Source organism: Mchenga conophoros, linkage group LG16 (genome assembly GCF_057382185.1).
Source record: "Mchenga conophoros isolate Kocher_MC1m ecotype Shallow Benthic linkage group LG16, M_conophoros_male_GT1.1, whole genome shotgun sequence".
NCBI classification, from domain to species: Eukaryota; Metazoa; Chordata; class Actinopteri; order Cichliformes; family Cichlidae; genus Mchenga; species Mchenga conophoros.
The window spans coordinates 23,876,162-23,901,642 of NC_140541.1; the positions used below are offsets into that span (position 1 = coordinate 23,876,162).

Genomic DNA, 25,481 nt, shown 5'->3' on the forward strand with positions numbered 1-25,481 from the left:
AAGATCAGTTCAATGAAATACTGATTATAATTCATCCGTGCATTAATGATAGACTCATCATATTGAAAAATCTGTCAACTTGTCTGTCAGCATTTTTTCCAGCCTTCGAGCCTTTTCTTCTTACACACAGTCAAACACAGACACTTACACCGCTGTTTAGTCTGTAGCAAGTGTTTATTTCCATGTGTAATGTGTGTTTATCCCCTTTATATTTTTTTCTCTCAGTAGTTTCAGCTTCCTCTGAAAAATCAGCAGTATTCACTATCCAGAATTGTGATTAGTCAAATGGTGCCAATGCCACCCCTTTTAAGTGAAGGTGCAGAAAAACAACATGGTTTAACTTAGAAAGCTAGTTGTGAACTTGCTATGATGTCTCAGCCTGATTGCTAATGTCAGGTTGAGGGAATGCGTGGTCCAACTAGTCCAAGGATCCAACAAGTTAAAAATCATTTACACTGTGTTATTGAATGAATGCTCTATTTTGAATGAATTCTGAAAAAAAAAAAGGGGGGTGTAGAGTTGAGTCATTTTCCACCACTGATCCAGTTAAAAAAAAACATTTCATATACTTGCTTTCTAGATTCCTTCATGCTATATGAGAAATATTCTATTTCACTGTCCGCTGCAGTCTTCTCCCATATTTGCCATAATTTATAGAGGTGTAACAAACAAATGTAAGATTTAACATCTTAGGTTTAATATACTCTTGTCCACCAAAAGGAAGATGACAGCTTTCAGCAGTGAAATCCAAAAGGACAGCAACCAATCCATAATTAGTCCCAGTAGTTGCAGGCCTGTTTGAAAAATGATTGAATAAGAAATTAGAAATGAGTTGTTATTCTAGAGAGCAAACCCTCTGCAACTCTGAAGTCATTACAAACACATCAAAACATTCTCTATCTACACTTTGTCGTGAAACGTTTCCCCTTCTACAAACCAATTACGCAGGGAAATGGGGAGGTACTGCAGGTACTCTCCTGAAATACAAAGGATGGCACTGCAGAAAGGATTTGGGTCTTTAAGCACTTGGACACAGAGTGATTAACCTTTATCTTTCAACCTGTCCCTGTCAGACATCATTAGTGAGGGGACATTCACAAGAAAAGGTGCCCTGAAACAAGGAGGAACATAATGTGGGCTACGTACGCCCACGTTTTGTCAATTTTAATCCAAAGAAGCTGGTGAAATGTGCTCCGACAAACAAATACAAAGCATTAAGAAATACAGCACAGCACCAGAAAAAAAATTAAACAGCCTTCATTTTTCAGATTAGTAAATGCACTGTAATTAATTTTAATTCATTAGTACTTCTCTTGGCTGCTCCAACCTTTCATTTAAAATGAATTATTTTCCAAATCCCTGGCTTTTAATTGAGGTATAATTTATTAGATTGTTAAAAAAAACAAAACAATTTGTTTGCAGTATTTCTTAACGTTCACTCTGACTCGCTTCAAGGCTTTTGCTTTTCCTTCCCTCGACCCAGCGCTACATAGCAGCATAACCTCGTGGGCAGACAGGGCCTGGCTAATGAGGAGGCAGTGGCAGGTGAATGCATATTTCTTTCCATAATATTATCCCTGGGGATGTGCTTATTATAGGTGAGCTGGGCAACATGTTCTCCATGTGGCCCTTAGGAGAACAATTTTTACTGTATGGCTACTAATACTTATTTCAAGTATGTATCAAAGCTTACTGTTCATTAAATGGAACCGTTTTGCTCATGTTCAGCACCACATTTTTTATTCTTGGGCTCTCTTAGAGTAGATCTGAATGCCTCACAGTTCAAATTAATCTTATAATCTTACCATGTGAGCCATGTGTAGCCCCTAAATTCACCCAATACATCAAACAAGCTTTTTTTTTTTTTTTTTTTTAAGTTCCTTCTTAGTCCGTTTAAGCCAGATTGCTTTTGATTGGCTGCTAACTTCATGAACATGTTTTTACAGTATCAGTTGGTCCTGTTAGTAAGTTCTCTTTTTATGGTGGTTTCTACCTATTCTATAAAAATTTAAAAAGCCCCCACAAAATACGGAGCAGGATATATTTGGAGGATTTCAAATGGAGCTACCAGACTAAACAAGGAAACTAGTCTCATTGCTGCTTGATAACATTTTGCACAGATCGACTGGTCATGACTTGTGTTTTGGAAACAACAGAATTATATAAACCCAATATAAAAACCTTACATTAACACCCTCCCCCCCATAAAAAAAAAAAAAAAAAAAAAAAAAAAAAAACAGCCCAAACCTTAGCGTACAAATTAAAGTGATGACCTCTAGTTTCATACCCCTGACACTTAATAAAACCTCCAAAGCAAATGGATGGAAAAGGGATAAAAAGAAGGTTAACAAGAGCGCACTAGTCCCTGAAAGAATATTACTGTAACGTCTAATTAAATGTAAAATTGTCATGTTTATGGATTTATCACACAATTAATAGCATGTTGTGAATTCTGCTCTATGGTTTAAGAAGTCAGTGTATAAATAGTTGAGTCAATCTTCATAGCTGTGGCTCTGGACTGGCCTCATTCGTTTCTTGTGTGTAAGTATTGCGGCTTACAATACATACACAACACAGAAGAAAACAGCTACCTCTACTATACAACTTATATAAGCATATTTTCATGATACATCGTGTATATTTTACATAAGCATGAAGAAATAAACTAATGCAAACTAGTAAGCTAATAAGCTGGAGCTATTCAGTTGCTCAGAAAGTGTTTTATTTTCCAACCAAGGTGACTTTTGGGTGCTTCTTAGCTACTGCTTCACACAACATAATATTTTTTGCTTTGATGTGCCTATGACTAAATCCCCTGAATGCACTGGGATGACATTGAAATTCTCAATGCACAGCTGGCACCACTGCTAACTACACTGCCTAAAACACTGAAGTAAAATGACTATTTTTATTGTTATCGCTGGTGTTGTTATTGTTTAAGACAGCTGAAAAGGTCTAACTCTCATTACATAAACACTAAAGTGAGACTTGTCAGCTGTAAATTTTAGGGGTTTTTAATGACAGGCCCAGAAGCTTCAAAATAAAAACAATGAAATCTTAACTTCTGATCAGTAAAAAATAATAATAAACAAATATGACCCTGACCCACTATGACCCACTGAATATTTCTGCAGGGAAACAACTTTGTTTTCTTAAAGACCATATACTAAGCATTTATTAACAGCATTCGGCAACCTGAAAGACTGGCATTTCCACTTACATAACAATTGACTTGTTCTGCCTCAGTGTCATGAAACACACACACACACAAAAAAAACAACCTTTCTTTATGTGTAATGGTAAAGAGCATAAACAGAAACCCGAGATCCACACACTCAATGGCAGGAAAACAGAAGAATGTGTTAATAGAGGGAAAATAATACTGAGACAAAGGGAAACTAGGGCTATATAGACACACACAGACACACTGAGGGCTAATGAGGGAATTAGACACAGCTGGGGAACTAGGCACGGGCTAAACTAATTAGGATAACGAAGTGGAGAAGTAATACTAAATGCATAACACACGAGACAACTAACCGCCAAACTAAATCAGGAAACAGCTAAAAAGGGACTCAAACACTATAGTAAACTTCACATGATGAAATGAAAACGAAAGGCAGACATGAAGGGAAAACTTCAGGGAACTAATACTCTCATTAAAAAAAAATAGTGACTGCAAATAGGAATGCTAAAGACAAACATAAAGATGATAATATAAACATATTACGAATCAAACTGAAAATTCAACCAGAAAATATTCAAATATAAACAAAAGTTCCCAAAAACAGTCGAACCCCCCAAGGATTTGACTGTTTTGACTGGGATATGTTTTGGACTCATGAGATATACATTTATTTGAACACTTGTTTAAAGACTGTCATGTCACTTTTTTCTTGTAAGTAAGGGCAAATTTGATTTTTGTTTGTGTGACTGAGGGAAAAAATGTGTATTTTAATACAGTTTACCCACTTTGTTTATATGACTTTGACTATGTCAAACAGCTTTTAAAGTGACTTTGCCAAGTGGTCTGAGACTTACACATGCTTTTTCTATTTTAATGTGCTGAATATGTTAATGAATACTTCTTTGATCTGTCAAAGTTGTTTTTCCTGCTGCCTACAGTAAGTGACTGGGCTGGAGGAAAGCCTTTTACAGCACCCCAGGCTGGCCAGGCAATCATGCCCCACCACAGCTGCAAAGCTATATTCAACTCAAAAATATCCTGTTTACAAAAGAAATTTTCATTTGGCTGGAGGCTAGAGTTTAAAATAATAATAATAATATTTTTTTTCTTTCTGTTTCATATTCTTCCTTTCAGTCCTGGCATATTTTCTGTACCTCATTTCAGCTTTCAAATATCCTTCAGGAGCAGATATTTAATCCTGGTCTAGTATGGTTCAACTTGCTGTAAGCAGATAGAAAACATAACAGAGTTTTCCCCACATGACACTATCATCCAATATCTCCCCAGCAAAGTGATAACAGACGATTTCAACCCCATTATTTGAAGAAGCCTATTTAATTTGTCGGGGATTCATTCCTTTTTTTTCAAATGCAACACCTCTTATTACTGTCACTGAATATAAAATAATATCACCGAATACATGTTCCCCACCTATCTGCCCTCCGAGGGAGAATGCCTCCTGAATAAGTGACTTTTACAAAAACTCGGGGGGGCGTCATTACCTTGTTCAAAAATGTATCATCTACAATTACTGAGTTGATGAAGGAAAATGTTTGTATGAAGGAAAAGCTAAAAAAACAACAACAACACTAGCTTCCTTGCAGTTCTCCACAGGCATGCTGGAAGAAGAAGTGCTTGAAAAACTTGAAGGGAAAGATCATATGCTTGATTCCTTTGACTAAAATTGCTCTCTTTAACTCAAAGCTAGAAGCCCCCTTTTCAAGCAACCACTACAATGACAGCCCTAAAGCTTTAGGATATATATATATGTTTATGACACACCTCAACTTGTACAACAAAGCACATTATACTGTATGATGTGGGACTTAGAGGTCTGCAGTCACCATCAAGGCTCCACTTCATTAATTGTCTGGGGATTCTTGGAAATATCAGTTCCAAGCAGGCTGCACACTGATTGGTGAAAGGTGCAGGTTTAGTGTCACCTTCACAGGCTGTTCCATTACTCTGTGCCCTGAGAGGGAAGAATGGCACTGAGATCACAGGCAGCTCATAGTTCTTGTAGTAGCAGCTCTGGATCAATTATTTCTAGTTTACTGCGGTATTTCACTATATAGCTGAATTAATACTGTATATAGTTGGAATATTAACTAGTTGAGACCTCCAGAAACCACCTATTCACTCTCTGAAAGGCTCTGCGTTGTTCACTTGTGGGCAGCTTTCTTTTGTCTGCTTGCCATGTTGGCACACAGGGCCCTGAATGACACCAATATAAATATGGATAAAGCAAGGCTGCTGTCAGAATTCAGTTCATGTTTTAAGACACAAATGCTCTTCAGTCAAGGTCAACAACCAAACAGATCTTTGTCACTTTGAGCTTTCAGTGCCTGGAGAATTTCTCAAACTGGATCATTTTGTTTTAACCTGCTCGCGCTTATACCTTGAATCAGCTAAAATGTATAAATGAGCAGAGAACATTTACCTGGCTGTTAACTTATCATTATATCATATGTTGCTATTATTTATTTACACTTATGCCAGGCCTTTATTGTGTAACTTGGACAAGCACAGCCAGTCAAAGCAATCTGTGATTTTCACATTTTATCTGTAAATAATTTATCTTCACAGATTGACAGACTTCATTATTTCCAATGAAATTCAAACACCGCTGAGAGCATCTATTTTGGTATCTCATAACTTTAAATACAAGGTTGGAACATTTATATTTTTGGAAAACAGCAGCAAAAACACCAATTAAATCTATCGACATGAAGTTTGAACTCTTTCTGGTGTTATGCAACCAGCTGTTATACAATCACAGTTCAAATGTTGGCTGACTTGACAATGCAACAATGTGCTGTGGTGTTTTTTGTTCTTGGCTTTTGGCAACAGTACAAAGCTGTGATCCTGTGAAAAGGCAGCAGAGAATATTTTGGATTCTTTAATGAATGAGAAAATGTAATTCAGGAAGTCACACTATTAGAATAGGTTACTTTTAGGTTAAGAGGAGGAACAGAGTTACTTTGGGGAAACTTAGTAGCATGCATACATCAGTCTTTTGTTGATTGGTGGAAGGTCAGATTATTATTACCAATCACCCAATCTACACATGAGCAGTTTTAGCTCTGGACGGAACGATATTGTCTTGGTTTTAATTGAGTAATTTCTTTAATTTTGTTATTCTTGGCCTTTGTGTATTCCGTCACTTTAACTTCCTGTCTTTGTTAGTTTTCCCCCTCCTTTGTGATTGTATGCCCTGCCCTGATTAGTCACACCTGTGTTCAATTAGCCTATCAACCCCCCTCAGTATACGCTCGATGTACCTTGTTAGATACACCTGTTCATCTGCTCATTTACACAAATATCTGGTTAACCAATCACATGGCAACAACTCAATGCATTTAGACAATACAGACAAGGACAAAATAAGCTGCTGAAGTTCAAGTTGAGTATCAGAATGAAGAATAATAAATGACACGGCTGTTGGTGCCAGGCGGGTAGGTCTGAATATTTCAGAACTGCTCATCTACTGGGATTTCCCCAGACAACCATCTCTAGAGTTTACCGAGATTGGTCTGAGAAAGAGAAAATATCCAGCGAGCAGCAGCTCTCAAGGTGAAAGTGTATCGTGATGCCAGAGGAGCACGTCAAGCTGCCAGAAAGGCAAAAGTAACTGAAATAATGACTTGTTACAACCAAGTATGCTGATGACCATCTTTTAAATGCACAGGTTGAACCTTGCAGTAGATGGACTACTACAACATTCAGATTTTAGGGCTAGAATTTGAGTTTAAAAACCACAGCCTACCTGAGTATTGTTACTGACCGTGTTCATGTCTTTATGACCACAGTGTACCCATCTTCTGATGGCTGCTTCCAGCATGGTAATGTGCCATGTCACAACTCAGATCCTCTCAAACTTACAATGAATTCACTGTAATAAAATGATCTCCACGGTCAATAGATCTCAATCCACTTCAGCGCCTTTGGGATGTGGTGGAATGGGAAATTTTCATCATAGATATGCAGCACAGATATTGTGCAAATCTACAGCAATCGTGTGATGCTATGATCTCAATATGAACCATATTCTCTGTGTAATGCTTCCAGCACCTTAAATCTATGACATGAATATTTAGGGCAGCTACAAAGACAAAAGGGGTTCCAACCCAGTAGCAAGATGTCTGGTAAATATATATACATCTTGTTGTTCACTTAAAACTAAACAGATTATCTCCTTCCTTCTTTAGTCAAGTTATCCAGACTTTACTTCTATTCCTTGTGTTCTTTACATACCTCCATGTTTTCGTTGTTTTGTTTTCCCTGACGTATTATCTCTTCGCTTATGACTGTGTGAACTGTTTTATTGACGCTGACTTTTGCCTGTTCTTCATTTGAACTGTAGGTATAATAATTGTTTGTTTTTTAGATGAAAGATTGGATTCTGGACTTCTACCCTGCCTCCTGTCTGTCCTGCATTTGGGTTCCCTCCCTACAGTGACTGTCACAGGCAGTCTTTATCTTGTGTTTAATCTGTGTTGTTATTCTACTCTGTAAGGTGAATTAGGGTAAACCGAACCAGCAAAATCAAGATGAGGTCCAGAGATTATCCCTAGAAAGGATGTAATGAGTGTAAATGTTTAACTGGCTGATTTGGGCACAATCACATCACACTGAGCGTTGTGTGAGTGTGTCCCTTCAATTGGAGTTTAAATAAAGGAACATAAGTCTGGAGTGGCTGGTTTCTGTTGGTAAACAGACCAAATTTACTCCACTAACTGAGTACGGAGGTGGATGAAATTTTGCCTGCATAGCTCTCCTCACTATTAGAATTATAAAGTATTCCTAAAAAATCAGTCATAAGTCCATAGAATGATTATCAAATTATACACAAACTCTCAATTCACCGTGAAGATGTTTGTAGGGACAGAAATATCTAACTAACTATACGTCATCGTCAACGGTAATCAGTAATCTGACCTTCAAAACCTTTGCTTTCCACTTTATACTACTCTGTATAAAGGGCACATCTCTGAAGACTGGAATTGGACAAAATGTCTGATAAGGAATACAAAATTCCTATGACAGTATCCTGGATAAAGGAACACTGAGTAGTGTATCCATTCTATTATCCTTTCAAGAGTCTAAGGTAGATAAGGATGGCTATTCAATCCCTCCAAGGGTCATTTGAGTTATTTGTAGAGAGGAAAAAAAATTGCTCTCTGTGCATAGTAATTTGTTACTTCAGAATAAATTTGTAGGGATTGTGAACTGCTGAAGCATGAGGAAAATAAATCCGATTTGAAACAAATTCAGAAACTGTTAAAGACGATGAAGCTGCTCTGCCAGGACGTGGCTGAGACTGACTGGCAGTCAGAGAATATATGCTGAAGGATTACAACACTGCTTAGTTATGGTTGACTACAGAGCATCTTAATGCATATGGACTGTAGTGGAAATATCCATGAGCAACAAACAGTAGTGGAACATATTAGTAGCACTATTAGTATTTATAGTAGTAAGTATTAATTTGTATTAATAACACACCTTATCATTATGTTTTTTTCTTAGGCAGTAATGAGAAATTATTAATAAATCAATAGGAATCTAATTCTGCTCTGGTATTTTCTCCCTTGGCTGTATTAGTTTGGCTTTTGTTTTTATTTTATGTGCTGCCAGCAAATAGATTTAGATGACTACACCCAAAAACAAACATTTGCACACCAGTTAATGTAAGCCTAAAAATACTGTTAATGCTTCTCATGCTCTGCTCCTTAAAACAATCTTGCTAGCTATATGACTTGCAGAAGCACTGCTAAAGCTGATTTTGGAACTTTTCTTCTTTGTCATTTGAGGGTCATGGTTCCTAAAGAACTTGTTCATGGCTCTTTTTGTCACGGCAATAAAAATGGTTTGGTCTGCTGGTCACTGGGGAAATCAAGTCACACAAGAACAGGCCCCAGTTCAGGCTCATTCCTCTAATAAGGTAGCTCAAAACCAGTCACTGCCTGGAATTGTTCCTATGTACCTCTCAGTAAAATACAATTCTTCTATCTCAGTATTTGTACTTATGAAACAGAGTAAAAGAAACGCTGATCAGATTTATTCTAACGCCACAAGTTTTATGTGGTATGCTAAACAAGGCAAGATCAGAATTTACTGTATAAATAGCTTGACGAAATCAACCAATATTGTCATTAAGGAATTTGTGCAACTTTAGCACAAAACAAATCCAAAATGTAAGTAACAGGAAATATCTAGAATTGCATTCCAAATCATGATGGGCTTTTTTTTTCTTGATGCATTCTCATAAATGAGAAGAATATCACTAATGAGAGGGAAAAAACACAGAGGCTCCTCCAGAGTCTTGTTGAAAGATTGAAAACAAAAAGTAATTACAGTAGGTCTGTAGGAGGATCAGAATGATTAAAGCTGGGAACATTCGGATGCAGAGACACACTAACAAGACGCTGAAAAGCAGGAGAGTGCTATATGTGATAAAGGACCATAAAATACAATTATGTTGGAGACAGAAAACAAGTCAAAGTCCAGTGAAGATAATGGAGTTTTATATTAAAATGTAAAAATTTAAATTTAAATGTCCGACGAAGTTAAGGCACATTTCTGCGTGATGCATTTATCTAGTTTAGATGTAGCATTAAAAAGACATTGAACAGCATTTTTGCTATAACTTTTTATTCTGAAATCTATTTTGTTTGTTCTTTGTAATTGCCACTGAAAAACAACACCATCAGCATTTAAATTTGTATCCTCTAAATCTATGTTTCATTGCTGCTACCGCACTGCCTCTGGGCTGGAATTTTCCGGTGATAAGTAGGATTTGTTTTGCTAAAGACAAAGTATCTCATCAACCGCGAAAAACAAATAGTATTTGCTAGCTGTTAGAAAAGTCATAAGCAAACACTGACCTGAAAATACTCCATGCCATTTTTCTATACCACCGAGGCAAAAAAAAAAAAAAGACATAAAATTAAGAGGCATTTAAAAAAATATATTTAATACAATACAACAAAGATATCAGTGACAGCATAATTCTATATATAAAAATAAATATTAACAAAAATGTAAGGTGTAAATATGAAAATATTTTAAGTTTGTCTTAAAAAAAAGGTTGTGCCAAAAAACAAAGAACATTTCTACTTAGTTTGTCTGAGGTGTTGCAGTGCTTCTGGTGGACTTGCCTCCACATTTTTATTGCTAATCAAATTAGCGTTTTTAAGCTACACAGCTACTTTTTCTGTCTAGTTAATGTTAGACTTTTCTCAGCTTCAGCATTTGAAAAACAACACATTTTATTAACAAATAATGGGTTTACCATGTGAATTAACCCTATCTGTTATAAAGTTGTAGAGAGCCAGGGCACATGCTGCCTAGCTCCCATGTTCATTTTATTGTTTTTGTTATTAACCATAGTTGCTAGTCACTACCTTAATGCTACTTGCCTGTCTGCAGGGAGCTGTGTGAAGTTGTGTATCAGCTAGAGGCAGTGTTGCCAACTCCACAGTAAGAAAAATCGCTATTGGTTGTCCTAAAAGTCGCAAAATGGTGTCATTGCCTAATTTGCATAATTGGCCTGTCTAATGTAATTGTAACTTGTGTTGTAGGAGAGAAAGAAAGAGGACTATCCTCTGCCCATGAGGGTTTTGGCACGGGCAAGGTGCCCACGGCAGCACCTGCTGCTTGTTGAGAAGAGTGATACTTGTTTTCACATCAAAAAGTCATCATAAATAAGTCTCCAATAACACCAGAAAAAAGTCGCCAGATTTGTTGCTAGTCGCTTTTTAGAAAAACAGTCGCTAAGGGGGTCTGAAAACTCGCTAAATATAGCGACAAAGTTGCTAAGTTGGCAACACTGGCTAGAGGAGGCAAAGCTGACACTGCTGGCATTAAACCTCGTGTAAATGTCAGTAGTTTTTAGTCGTGATTAGCATCTGAGAATGGGTTTTACCGTGCATACATTAGGTTTGATACACTGGGTAAAAATATAATTTTCTAACCTTTGTGTCATCACTCACTTGCTAAATCACTTCGTACTGCACACTTCTTCCACCAAAACGCAGCAAACATGGCCGAGACCCTAACGTTATCTAGTGGTCACAGTACAATGCCAAAAAACGAACCATAGATGGATGCATGTTAGCGTTGTTTTCATGCATAACAGAAACCGTATCAGGCTGTGTCTTACAAAGTAAGAAATCATAGTCAGATTGCTGCAAAGAAGGAATTGTATACAAGACAATTATTATGGTTAATATAGTTGTTTCCCTAGGATTAATTTTATTGTGGTAAAAGTAGCAGAATAACTACTTTAGCTGATATAACTGTATGGATCAGGATAGACACAAAAATAGGACATATAAAATGTTACAGTTTTGGGATTTAGACATTTTAATTCATTACTCTGAACATGAGGTATTTGAACAGCTAAAGTAAAAGCATTACTACTGGAGGGAGTGATTACATGGCTTCTGCGATTGGGATGTTAAGTGCTGTAAATCTTCTGGGGTTCTTGAAAACAGTTATTAATGTCATCTAACAAACTGAGTTTAAACAGGTCAACTTTTCTGAATGATTTTGGTGTTTTCCCAAGAGGACAGGCTACTGGGAATGTTAAGGGAAAAATACTTGCAAAGTACTTCAAATTGTGCACTTTGCAAATATGTGCTGTAAGCATTCAGGTACTGGAGGGCTTCCCATTCTTCTCTTTCACCCATACAGCCTTTCCCTTCATCCATCCTTCTCTACAGATCTCTTCACATCAATGCAAACTCTGCTTCATCCTTTGACCCATCCCTCACTTTTCTCCCTGAGCTCTCCTTTCTTAAAGTTGGACCTCAAAAGGTACTGATCCTGTGCATTATGAAGCCTCTTTTTTCCAGGCTCATATTTTTCTTTTCCCTCTCAGCCTAACTTGATGTGCGACAACCTCTTGAAGGTTTTCAGCTTCCGTACAATCCAGTACCTCAAATCATTAAATATTAGACAGTGACTTCAATTTAGGATCTTCCGTATCTCAAATCATTAAATATTAGACCCAATAACAGCCTTGCTGATTTAAATTATTGTTTGGATTTTCCTGACACTTTCAAAATAAAACTGTAGAACTTATTTAAATATTTTGTGTGCCTCTTACTGCGCTGATTGATTTGGTTTCTGTTTAATCTTGCAGCAGCTCCCTGTCTGATCATCAATAAAGCAAGTACTTCTCGATATGTCTGAGAACTGATAATGTTATAAAAACTTTAAAGGAACAGATTTTTCCCCTGGAAGACCACACACCAATTGAATTACTGTGCAGAAACAAATTCCTCCCACTGACAAGATGTTAGTGATGCCATGACAGCTAACTGCACTCTTCTGGCTGACAGATGATGTTGGGTAGAAAGAAAATATCCCTAATTTTATTTTATTTTTTTTGGATTGTTACAGGTTTTTTTTTTGGTTTTTTTTTTTTTTTATTTGCTTTTTGGGATTTTAGATTCCAAAACTTGGCCATTCTCAACAAAATCATCTGCATGGATAAATTCCACTACAAACCAGAGGAAGAAATATGTAAATCTGATTTGGAGGTGATCTGTCACGTTAGATATTCTCTGGATTGACTGAGAGTATATCACATTTCACATTTGATATCGATGGATGCAGGTTTGAGCTAAAACAATTTATTTGACATTTTTTAATTTAATACAAGATCCAAATATCAGTATCACTTGACACTGGCCCGGTTGACTGATATATTGGTATACCTGGGGAAAAAAATGACATTAACTGAACTCAGTGGCCAATAATGTTGATTATATCATTTTTTTTGCCGGTTACATTTTTTTAAGTGTGATAAAGAACCTTAAGACACATCACAGCTATTTTTTTTTTTTTAATAAAAAATATTTCTTTGTTTCCTTGGGGGGAAAACACACAAAAAGGAAAAAACAAAACAAAGTAAAGAGGCTAAATTAAATATCAGTACTGGCATTGGATAGCAGCCAGATTTTTATATCCCAGAATTTCACAATCTGCATCCCTGGTTGATACTGATGTTTTTGCGTGTGTTTAGTTTTTGGGTTTTTATGTGGTTGTTTTGGTCTTCTTGTTCTGTATCTTCCATTTTGTTCCAGTCATTATGAAATACAACTGTATTCAAAACTTGCATTTAACTACTGATTTTATCCATTGTTCTGATTTTATCTGTTTTGATTTTATATACTGTTTTGTTTGTTTGTTAATTAGTTTGTTTGTTTGCTTGTTTTAATCAATTTTAAATCATGCTTTTTATTTGTTTTTGTTTCTAATGTCTCTGTAAAGCACTTTGAATCACCTTGTTGTTGAATTGTGCTACAGTGGGGCAAAAAAGTATTTAGTCAGCCACCGATTGTGCAAGTTCCCCCACTTAAAATGATGACAGAGGTCAGTAATTTGCACCAGAGGTACACTTCAACTGTGAGAGACAGAATGTGAAAAAAAAAATCCATGAATTCACATGGTAGGATTTGTAAAGAATTTATTCGTAAATCAGGGTGGAAAATAAGTATTTGGTCACCTCAAACAAGGAAAATCTCTGGCTCTCACAGACCTGTAACGTCTTCTGTAAGAAGCTTTTCTGTCCCCCACTCGTTACCTGTATGAATGGCACCTGTTTGAACTCATCATCTGTATAAAAGACACCTGTCCACAGCCTCAAACAGTCAGACTCCAAACTCCGCCATGGCCAAGACCAAAGAGCTTTCGAAGGACACCAGGAAAAGTATTGTAGACCTGCACCAGACTGGGAAGAGTGAATCTACAATAGGCAAGCAGCTTGGTGTGAAAAAATCAACTGTGGGAGCAATCATCAGAAAATGGAAGACATACAAGACCACTGATAATCTCCCTCGATCTGGGGCTCCACGGAAGATCTCATCCCGTGGGGTCAAAATGATCATGAGAATGGTGAGCAAAGATCCCAGAACCACACGGGGGGACCTGGTGAATGACCTGCAGAGAGCTGGGACCAAAGTAACAAAGGTCACCATCAGTAACACACTACAACGGCAGGGAATCAAATCCCGCAGTGCCAGACGTGTTCCGCTGCTGAAGCCAGTGCATGTCCAGGCCCGTCTGAAGTTTGCCAGAGAGCACATGGATGATACAGCAGAGGATTGGGAGAATGTCATGTGGTCAGATGAAACCAAAGCAGAACTTTTTGGTATAAACTCAACTCGTCGTGTTTGGAGGAAGAAGAATACTGAGTTGCATCCCAAGAACACCATACCTACTGTGAAGCATGGGGGTGGAAACATCATGCTATGGGGCTGTTTTTCTGCCAAGGGGACAGGACGACTGATCCGTGTTAAGGACAGAATGAATGGGGCCATGTATCGTGAGATTTTGAGCCAAAACCTCCTTCCATCAGTGAGAACTTTGAAGATGAAACGAGGCTGGGTCTTCCAACATGACAATGATCCAAAACACAGCGCCCGGGCAACAAAGGAGTGGCTCCGTAAGAAGCATTTGAAAGTCCTGGAGTGGCCTAGCCAGTCTCCAGACCTCAACCCCATAGAAAATCTGTGGTGGGAGTTGAAAGTCCGTGTTGCTCGGCGACAGCCCCAAAACATCACTGCTCTCGAGAAGATCTGCATGGAGGAATGGGCCAAAATACCAGCTACTGTGTGTGCAAACCTGGTAAAGACCTATAGTAAACGTTTGACCTCTGTTATTGCCAACAAAGGTTATGTTACAAAGTATTGAGTTGTATTTTTGTTATTGACCAAATACTTATTTTCCACCCTGATTTACGAATAAATTCTTTACAAATCCTACCATGTGGATTCATGGATTTTTTTTTCACATTCTGTCTCTCACAGTTGAAGTGTACCTCTGGTGCAAATTACTGACCTCTGTCATCATTTTAGGTGGGGGAACTTGCACAATCGGTGGCTGACTAAATACTTTTTTGCCCCACTGTATACAAATAAACTTGCCTTGCCTTGCCTTGTTTTAAAGTCTTTCAGTCCTTCATGACAGCATAGTGAAATTCTATCATGCACATTTATGATCTCGACCCCAGACTGCAAACTGATGAGATACAATGCACAACCAGTGATAGTTGCCAGTTTTTTTGGCAGTCAGGAAAGTGATCATTGGCTGATAATGATGTACAGCCAATAAAGGTCCACCCCTAAAAAAGATTACTGCTGCCAACGCAGCATGTTCTCAATTTATTTGCCATCCAATAACATTCTCGAATTAAAGGCCATCAAAGTAGAATCAAAATTTAACACTATTTTAGAGTATGCCAGATAGCATTATAGGGAGCACTGAAATTTTCAGAGCTGAAGAACAAATTTAATCCATGATAATAAATAATAAATATATCAACAGATCCATTAAATATGTTAAAAATTTTATAAACACACAATTTGATGATTATTAATGGAGTTTGCCATAAACATCTATACGACTGAAAGGGTTTTTTTGCTACTACAGGAGTCCAGGAGAAGCTTTTAGGCATTTCCACTTTTAAGACCCAGAAGCGACGTTTAAACAGTCCTATCCACCCAAAACATGCACAACAGTGATAACACTGTGTCATCACAGTCAAACAGCAACAAAGTGGCAAAAAGCCAAACTGTCAGAACCAGAATATTTTAGAACAAAAGACACACGTCAGTAAAGAAGCAGTTCGCAGTACTAGAATGGTACCACGGTGATCCCTGATTGTTATCATTATGACTGTTGTCACAGTATGTGCAAATGATCACCACTTCAAAACACAAGCTTCTTGTGGTTGCTTTCATTAATTCAATCAGTCAATTCCATGCTCCTTACATGGTGCAATTTCACTAAGGGTCATTAATAGACTAATGGCTCACTTTTACACACAAAACACCCACTAAGATTCTCACACTGTAAAAGATTCATGTTATTGGTTTAACATCTCAACAAAAAAGCATTACATTTCTTAGGAAGATAGGGAAGAGCCACTCTCAGAAACATACTAGGTACATGAAACCATAACTTTGCTCTGTATAAGCAGGTATATCATCCTGATTTACAGTAGCAGAGTGAGTGACACTCAAGAAATTACTGTAGATCCATAGATTGTGGTCCTGTGGTAGCCACTGATTTCTTTACAGCACCTTTTCCTAAATGTTATGGGGCTGCTTTGGTTGTGGCCATGTTACTGTTTACTCCTTGGATCATTACTTTACTATTATTTGTGTTTTAATTGGACTATGGGGAAAAACTGCTGTTTCCTATTGAATGAGCTATTCTCAAATACGCCAGGAAATGTACATTTCTTGGTAAAGAGTCTGTCAATCTGTGCTTTTAGGGAAGAGAAAGAGCTGGCACAAATACAGCAAGAAAATAAGCTGTGCACATGTCAGCCTATTATTAGCCAGCCTAAGTCCTGGCTGTTTTGGATGGGTAAATACAGAGCTATTGTCCTGACTTCATTCAGTTGCCCTTTGAATGGCTAAAATTTACCGTGCAAGAATAGAACTGTGATTTTTACACAGATCAACATAATAAACATGATAGCTTTTTATGTATAATTAGATTTCTTATATACAATGCATTTATCTAAACTATACCTATTTCTCCAACCACTGAGAATCACTAATAATCTAATATATGACAATGCCCTTATTTTTACAGATGATTTCTATTCAATAATAGAGTCAGCTTGACATTATCTCTTTTGTATGCTGCCATTTATTTCGAACAGCCTCGATGTAAAATGCACTCACGTGCTCTAAATAAATGCTGATTGTAAGCCCAGTGTAACACGGGAAGCACCACTGACTAAGCAAAGATACAGTACTTTAACCAAGGATTAAAGCTTTAGATTCCCGCGACTAATTACACCTTGCAGAAATGTGATTAGTGAAAGCAGTCAGAGTAAGCAGAGCACAGACACGTACACGAACCTATATGAGCAAGTATAGGCACATGATCAGCTGCATACAACGTAAACAACAAGACGCTGCTAGATGCAGAGGCAGTCTGGCAGTGAGCGTTAATGGCTGTATGGGCAGATGGACATGCAATGGAAACCATCATATGGCTGCATCACAAAGAGGATTAGCGTTTGATCCAGCTAGTGATCTAAAATGACCCAGCAGATGCAGCAAGAAACACAACTCTTAGGAAGAGCTTGCAGTCTCTTGGCTCTAAACTTTAAGCCTTCCTATTATTCTCATCAGACTGTTTGCTACATAAGTGATAAAATGATATTTCAATATTACCATGGAGACTAAGTAAAGCCTCAAATTAAGCATAGGTATTAAGGTTTAAGGAAGCTCACACAGCTTATGTGAATTCACTAAAAAGAGGTCTTTTCACAAGGTGATGTGAGGGAAATTTAAGAGCATCCATTTTCTTCTTTTTGGAGATGTTGCCACTGGTCACCAAAGTGTGATCCACTGAGCATCACTTACTACCAACAGATAATAAATAACAATTATGATGCAACACTAACAATTATACAAGACGACTTTTATTTCATTTATTTAAAGGTTTATATATTTTGGGCAAAATATCCAGCAGAACGTTTTTCTTTCCATATATCTAAACGATTTCCTAAAGCTTATATTATTCATCAGTCACGACAAATATAGCCCATCTTTAAAATTTTAATATTTTCTTACAAGATCTATTTTCTTTGCAAGCGAGCGTCGAGGAAAAAAAATCGCATAAAAATTGAATAAATGCATCCGTTTAAACTTTGATTCAGGTGCATTGTAACTTGGCTACCTGGTGTCCTCATTGCCCCGGACAAACTACGCATTTCTAACGGTGAGTGCAGAGGTGACAGCCGTGCCAAAGAGGACGGAGATCAGGGAGTGCTCAGCTGGGATTGCACCGAAGTCGCCAAACGGCATCCCTAAAGACCCAGGCGGGTATCCCGATAACCCGAACGTACTAAAGCAAAGACCAAAGCTCAACAATAGAGGGGACACCCGAAAACCTGCGGATGAGCGCTCGGAAATGTGGAAGGACAGATGATGCGAGGACGGATGAATCCACTCATACTGCAGAAATTTTAAAAAGTAGAACCATCCCTGCGTAATGCATCCCACAAGAGAAGAAAAGCGTAATCTTTCACTGCTTATTGGCACGGAAAAGAGGAAAACCGTCCTCGTTGTACATACCTCACTCACTGTCTCCATCCCACTCAGACTTGTGGTCCTGATGATATGATACCGCGTTGCTCCAGCATCCTAAAAAGCACCGTTGTTCGACTGAGGAGGGGGGTGAAACATGACGGCGGTGGTGCAACTGGACTGACGTACCGCTCTATGAGAAGCGAACGACCAATCAGAGCGCAATCCGATACAAGCCTCACCAATCCGCTCTAAGGGAGAGAGTGAGGGCTGCTCAGAGATACTACTGTAGTAGCAAGGTAGATTGACGCTGTGGGAGAATTCATCGTCAACTCCTGCAAACTGTTTCAAACCAGACAACACGTTCATCCCGCAGATAAAACAGCTGAGTGAATGAAGTGAGTACTGAGGTATTTTGTGTTTCAGTTTGTGTCTTTCTAAAGATACACTTAAGGTTAGTGTGCTTTTGTTGTTTTGTTTTTATTGCCATGATGTTTAGATAAAGCAGGGGGCAAACACAGGTAACAATATAACAACAAATACAAGGTTAGCGAGATCACCCTCAAACACAATAACACAACAGGTAACCCTGGGAAAAGGTTCATTATCAGTCCAAAAGACTAACTTATTGGCAATGACAACGATATGCGAGCAATATATGTTACCTCGCCAGGTCCTCTGGATGTTACTTCGGGTTCTGGCTCATAGCCAGTCACGGAACCCGAAGTAACAAATAGGTCTAGTACTGTAGTTATTGTGACATTATTCTATAAGGTAACTAAGAAGATGCTATTAACCTCCTAATAACTTTACTTACTGCCAAATGTTTCTTGGTAGTAAGTATAGAGGTTGTACTTATTACAAGTACAAAAAGAACTGGATTCCTATTTTGCCTTAAAGGCATAAATCTTACAAGGTGGTGACTTGAATAACCATTTTCCCTCAACAATAATCAACAGATAAATTCTTAATACACAAAAACGACACTTTAAGTGTTCCAGATTAAATTTAAACCATCTTCCCTATTCTTTTTTTCTTTTAAAGTATTTGACTACTACTAGACTGTCAAGAAGCACTTTGCAATGACTAAAAAGGAGCCAGTATATTTCTAAAATCCGTGCCAATAAGCACCTCGTTAATGTTGAAAATGTGTACCTAGATATAAAGTGCACCATATGCAATAATGCTGAAACACTAGATGGATATTAGCACTTTTAATTTTTTCTTAATATACATTTTCTATCCAGAGATGCTTTCTTTTCTTTATTAAATAAAATAAAATTTGCGGTTTGGCAGTTTAATAGGAACCAAAGTGGACTGTGGCCTAAGCTCTATGGATAAAAGTTTTCATCCAATGACTCTTTGAATTCAGGTGTTTTCACTCTCATTACCACGGGCATATAAAATCAAGCACCTGGCTCTGCAGTCTGCCTTTACCAATACACTGTAAAATGTAATATTGTGTTTAATTAAAAATATTAAATAGGCTGAACTCAGTTTTTATCAATTTGTTATTAGAACTCGATTTAAATAAGTTAACAGTACTTTTTATGCAAACGCTGATAAACTCAATTTATTTGAGTTGTCTTAACTTAGAAAAACTAAGTAAGATGGAAGTTTTGCTTCTCAGTGCGGAAGGATGAAAGATGTGTTTTGAAAATGCCATGTCACCACCGTCCTCCTCCCTCTCGGATCAGTCCGCATGTTCATTGTTACCATCATTTTTTATGGAATATGTTGAGCAAACCTGGAAAAGCGTCAGCTCAAGATATTATTGTTGTCATTGCTGTGGATCTTTACCTGATACACTGACTTGGTGAGTAAATGTTTACTCTTATTCAAACTGATTTTGTGGCTTCTCTTAGTTTAGCACCAGGTTTATAATCTTGCTAGCTAGTTAGTGTTAGCCTAGCGTTGCTGCTGCGGCTGGGCTCGTGTTACTTAAAAATTAACACTACAGCCTTAAACCTCACGTAAAAATATGTCTGTGAAATTTTCTGTTGATTGTTTTAAATAAAAAAGTGAGATAAGAGCCCAGACAAAATTCTTCAGGAGGTGCAGCCGTTAGGGTTGGGGTGGGGTGTATTTTCAATCCATTGCCATAACTAACTAACTAATAGGGGTGCAATGATACACAACATTCAGGGTTCGGTTCGGTTTGATACTTTGGTGTCACGGTTTGATATTTTTTCAATACAAAAAAATGTTCATGCTTTTTTAATTTGTCATTTATTAAAATGATAAATATATATTTTAACTCAAAAGTACAGTTTTTAAATTTAATGTTGCTGAAACAACAAAGTAATAAAAATAATAAATCTATCTGATCGAGAAATCACTCATCTTTGGAAAAGAGAGTTTATTACAGAGAAATGGCTCTTTCCAAAATAAAAGCTATACTATAAGCTTCTTCTGGGCTTTATTCTCAGCAGCATATTAAACATATCAGGTCCCCCATAAGGAGAATCATGTGCTAACGGCTGTCTAAATGACTCGGGTAAAGTTTGTAGCATGCGTGCTTGTTGTTTTTGTCTGCTTCGATTTGTCTTTGCACTAGGATGATGTTGGAGTAGTGTGCAGTCATATTCATTGTGTTCCCCACTAGTGCTGTCAGCGTTAATCTGAAATGACGTTAACGCCACAACACGGCAAATCTCCATTAACCACGGATCGCCCCGTGCATGGGGCTGGACAGCGTCAACACGTTAACGAGCTAACTGCGCTAACGCAGTAGTTCCCACCCATGTAATTGAGCATTGCGTGGCACATCCAACATACTGTTTTACTTTTGTCCATGACTCGCTTACCTTCAGGGTCATGCTTCACATGAAAACCAAAATAGTTCCAAACGCCAGATCTGAATGAGGGTGGGGGAGGTTCAATTTGCCATGTTGCAACGAGAGCTTAGCTTCTGTCTTGCTAGCTTGCGCTGCGCTCAGTGGATCTGTGCTCGACAGTGCAGCCTAGGCGGAGTAGTCGAACGCAGATCCACTGAGCTCTCAACACAGACAGCATCGTCAGAAGAAAAGTTAATAAAATAAATTTTTATCTATCTATCTATCTTAGGGGTGCAACGATATTCGTATCGATATTGAACCGTTCGATACAGTGCTTTCGGTTCGGTACGCAAATGTTGTATCGAACAATACAACATTTGTAATTTATTTTATCAACTTTCCTTCTGACTATGCTGTCTGTGTTGAGCGCTCAGTGAATCTGCGTTCGACTACTCCGCCTAGGCTGCACTGTCGAGCGCAGATCCACTGAGCGCTCAAAACAGACAGCATAGTCAGAAGGAAGAGCGCAGGGCAAGCTAGCAAGACAGAAGTTAAGCTCCCCTTGCAACATGGACCTCCCCCCCCTCATTCAGATCTGGCGTTTGGAATTATTTTGGTTTTCATGTGACGTATGACCCTGAAGCTCGTTAACGGAGATTTGCCGTGTTGTGGCGTTAAGGTCATTTCAACGAGATTAACCTGAAAGCACTAGTGGGAACACAACGAATATGACTGCACATTTACGCCGACATCATCCTTGTGCAAAGACCAAAACAACAAGCATGCTACTAACTTTAGCCGAGTCATTTAGACAGCTGTTAGCACATGATTCTCCTTATGCTGCTGAGAATATAGCCCAGAAGAAGCGGATAGTATAGCTTTTATTTTGGAAAGAGACATTTCTCTGTAATAAACTCTCTTTTCCAAAGATGAGTGATTCCTCAATCAGATACAGGGCTTGCAATATCGCTAGCCCGACGTCCTGGAGCTAGCGATTTTTTTCAGTCGGGCTACCAAAATCTATCTCTGCCCTGCCCGTCGGGCTATTGTAGGAAGGAAAAATATATGTCAATGCTTTTGCATTCTTTCAGAAATGTAGCTGGGTAATTATGTCATTGGCATCGGTGAGCCACTGTCAATATGTGACATATTGAAGTCGCATTTGAATTTGCGCTTGTTTTTTGCTTTCACTTTGCAATCGTGCGAACTGTGTATAGAGAGCGACAGCACTGATCTGTGAGTGATGATAATTTGTGCACCAATTCCTCTGACATCGTCTTATTAATCGTTAGCTTACTATGCAAACATGACAAGTGAAATCTCCCGCAGCAAGCTTAAACATGTGAGAGGTTGATCGCGCAGAGAATCGCTGAGCGTTATGTGTGTGAGTGCGTGTGTAAAAGCAGCAGGATATATATTTCAGTTCTGCTGAGCCAAATAAGACAGGTCAGGGTGAAGAAGTGACAGCCAAAGAAAAGCTTACCACAAAATGGAGAAGTTATGACAAATCAGACTATAAGGCAAAAAGTGCAGCTTTATGGTTTCATGGACAAAATAATTTCTGTGGCTGCAATATGACGAGCTAAATAACCAGGGCTGCACATAAGTGGTCCGCAGGTGCGCATTCGCTGTCAAAATAAAAAACACGCACAAGGGTTAGGGTTAAATTTAAAAACTGTACTTTTGAGTTAAAATATATATTTATAATTTTAATAAATGCCAAATTAAAAAGGCATGAACATTTTTTTGTATCGAAAAAATATCGAACCGTGACACCAAAGTATCGAACCGAACCGTGAATATATATATATATATATATATATATATATATATATCATGTTTAACCTGAGTAGCAAAAGACCGCAGGAGTTAGCTGTGCTCGCGGACTTTTATCAAGCCTTGACCTCCCGGTCAGCTATCGCGCTGGTGGATAACAGAGCTCTTCGAAAACGTGGAAGCACTTTTTGCAAATATGTGATATTTTGATAAATTAAGTAGATATTTGAGCATTACATAGCTACATTCTTGCTGCTGAAAATATCTTAAAAGGTTATTTTGTGACCCAGAAAGGGTAGTCTGGGGAAAAGGAGGATCGCATTTGTCAGCCACGGTTGTCGGAGCCTGTGTGTACTGTGCGTAAAAACGTATTACTTTTTCTGGGTCATAAAATAAACTTTTAAGATATTTTCAGGCGAGAATGTAGCTGTGTAAAGTTCAAGTATCTGCTCGATTTATCAAGACATCACATATTTGCAAAGATGCGCCGAAGTTTTCAGAGATGTCCATTTTTTCATGCTTTGTGGCAGCTTTTGAACATCTGTGACATCTATTAATGTCAAATCTAGCCTTTATTTAACAACATAAGCAAAATGTTACAATGATTGCACAGCCATTAAGGATCAAATCAGTTTCTGAAAAATTTTCTGTTTTTTCTCCCTCTGCTTGCTTCTTACTGTCTTTGAGGCTCGGGACCAGCACTCCTGTTGTTGGACAGAAAGACATCAGTAAGTATTTTGGTTTTCCAATATATTAGCAACTGTCAGTGACATTTATATTAATCAGGCTGAACTTTAATCATACTTTAGATCATCCTGTTTTACTTATTGTTTTATTTGTGCTTTGGTTTGGGGAAGTTGTTTCTTTACTGATCTTTTCCTGTCTTCCGTTATTAGACTTGAGATATGACTGCACTATGCTGTTGCTGGTGACTCCAGTTAATTCTACAAGACATGCTGTGTAAGTAAACAAACAACAACAGTTTGGTCTGCATTTCTTGAAAGATCACATCCCCTAAACTTAGTTTAGAGGGTCTACACTGTATATAGTGAAGTCTGCAAGTTTTCTAACAGCAAAATTTGTTTTGTGCCCAAATCATTTTGCACATCATTAGAATGAAAGTTCTTGGCCATGTTTGCATAGCCCTTTTTAAAATGATGCTTTCATGACATTATTGTGTGTTGGGTGGTGGTCACGGCTATCCAGACTGACAATTGGGACATTGAATGTCACCTCTCCGGTGGGGAGGGAGCCTGAGATTTTGGAGTCTGTTTTATACCAAATGCAGAAAAAAATGTTTTAAGAAAGCAATTAAGTTCATGTTCCAAAAAATATGATTGTTTGCTTGCAGGACAACAGGAGAGATGAGTCCTCCATCAAAGATGGTGTGGTCAGTGAAGATGGTCGCCTGCAGGTTCAAGCTCATTGCATCTCCAACCCACATCCACTGCCACTGTACTTAAGGGAAGTTAAAGACCTTTCTTCTGCACTTACATTTGGATCACCTCGATCCATGATAGTCATTCAGGCAGTAATGCCTGGACTGGAAACAAGCCATGCTTAAAATATTACAACATTCCAGCTCATGTGTTGGAATGAAAAACAAATGTGTTGTTTAAATTAGAGACTGCACTTGTGACAGAACAACAAATATTTTATTTTGATTATATAAGTAAGTACAAAACAAACTTGTGGTAGGCCTAAACTTATTTTCAGAATAATTACATCTGAGACTTTGTTTCATTGTAAGATAACAGTGATGGCAATATAATTGTTTGTTGTTCAGCAGAAGATATGTTGGCTGTTATACTTTGTTGTGTTTGAAAATAAAAGTTGGGCTCATTTTAACATCATTACAAAGTGTTGTTAATTATTTTTAATCATATTCAGGTTACCACAAATTGTTTTTTCATTTAGTTGAACTTGAAATGTTTGTCAGTAGGTAAACAATTAGTATTGTACAGTCAGAAATATCAAGTTATTCTTAATACTGCAAACTTGCAATGTATAAGTTGTCCTAACAGTCATCTTAAGTAAGCTTTACTTAATTTTTTTGAGGCAACGAGTTTCCTTAATTGTTTTGAGTTCTGGGAACAAATGAGCTTGTACAGAGTACTCAAAATAAATAAGTTGTCCTAATTTAGTCATTTTAAGCTAAGCTTTACTGAATTTTTTTGAGGCAATGAGTTTCCTTAATTTTTTTGAGTTCTGGGAACTAATTAGATTTTACAGTGTATTTGTGAAAGAATAGGTCATTCAAAAGAGCTCACTAATTTCCCGTCTGGTACTGTAATATGATGCCATTGTAGAAGCAAGTGAATTTGTTAAATCACTCCCATCCCAGATATTCCGTAATCAAATGAAAGTGCTATTATTGCAAAGTGGAATCATTTAGCAATCACAGCAACTCAGCCATGATGTGGCAGACCATGTGCCAATGCTCTGCAAATTCAGTAACTGCAGAGTTCCAGATTTCCTCTGACATTAACATTAGCACAGAAACTGTGTGCTGGGAGCTTCGTGGCATGAGTTTCCATGGCTGAGCAGCTCCTGTAGGTGTAATGTGTAGACGATCCAGCATTTTTGTCCACATCGTGTATACCGGGGAACAACCAGGAACTAAGGAACCACATTTGGGTTTGTTTAAAATTCACAATATTGTAAAACACTTTCTTTTCA

At 37.8% G+C, this 25,481-nt stretch overlaps 2 protein-coding genes and 1 long non-coding RNA gene across 6 annotated transcripts in view; 2 read left to right on the top strand and 1 right to left on the bottom strand.

Moving 5' to 3' along the window:
- The window catches only part of b3galt1b (UDP-Gal:betaGlcNAc beta 1,3-galactosyltransferase, polypeptide 1b), a 67,396-nt gene extending 46,222 nt beyond the window's left edge, over window positions 1-21,174 (bottom strand). Inside the window, exons 1-2 of one of the 2 annotated variants that reach the window (XM_085250615.1) lie at window positions 21,057-21,174; window positions 18,298-18,500 (exon numbers count right to left, since the gene is read on the bottom strand). The gene's annotated coding sequence lies outside the window, so the exon portion shown is untranslated. The remainder of the gene's footprint in view (window positions 1-18,297; window positions 18,501-21,056) is intronic. The other variant, XM_085250617.1, reaches the window with a different exon arrangement.
- Window positions 18,554-25,481, top strand: part of LOC146556848 (uncharacterized) — a 31,033-nt gene continuing 24,105 nt past the window's right edge. The window contains exon 1 of one of the 3 annotated variants that reach the window (XR_014889079.1): window positions 18,554-18,647. Coding sequence is in view for 1 of the 3 variants with exons in the window: in XM_085250618.1 (XP_085106744.1) it covers window positions 18,643-18,647 (5 nt within the window). In the remaining 2 variants the exon portion in view is untranslated. The remainder of the gene's footprint in view (window positions 18,648-25,481) is intronic. The other 2 variants (XR_014889080.1, XM_085250618.1) reach the window with 2 other exon arrangements.
- Window positions 19,722-24,746, top strand: LOC146556849 (uncharacterized). The gene is made up of 4 exons (XR_014889081.1): window positions 19,722-20,065; window positions 23,490-23,530; window positions 23,699-23,762; window positions 24,154-24,746. It is a non-coding gene; the product is annotated as an uncharacterized LOC146556849 (long non-coding RNA).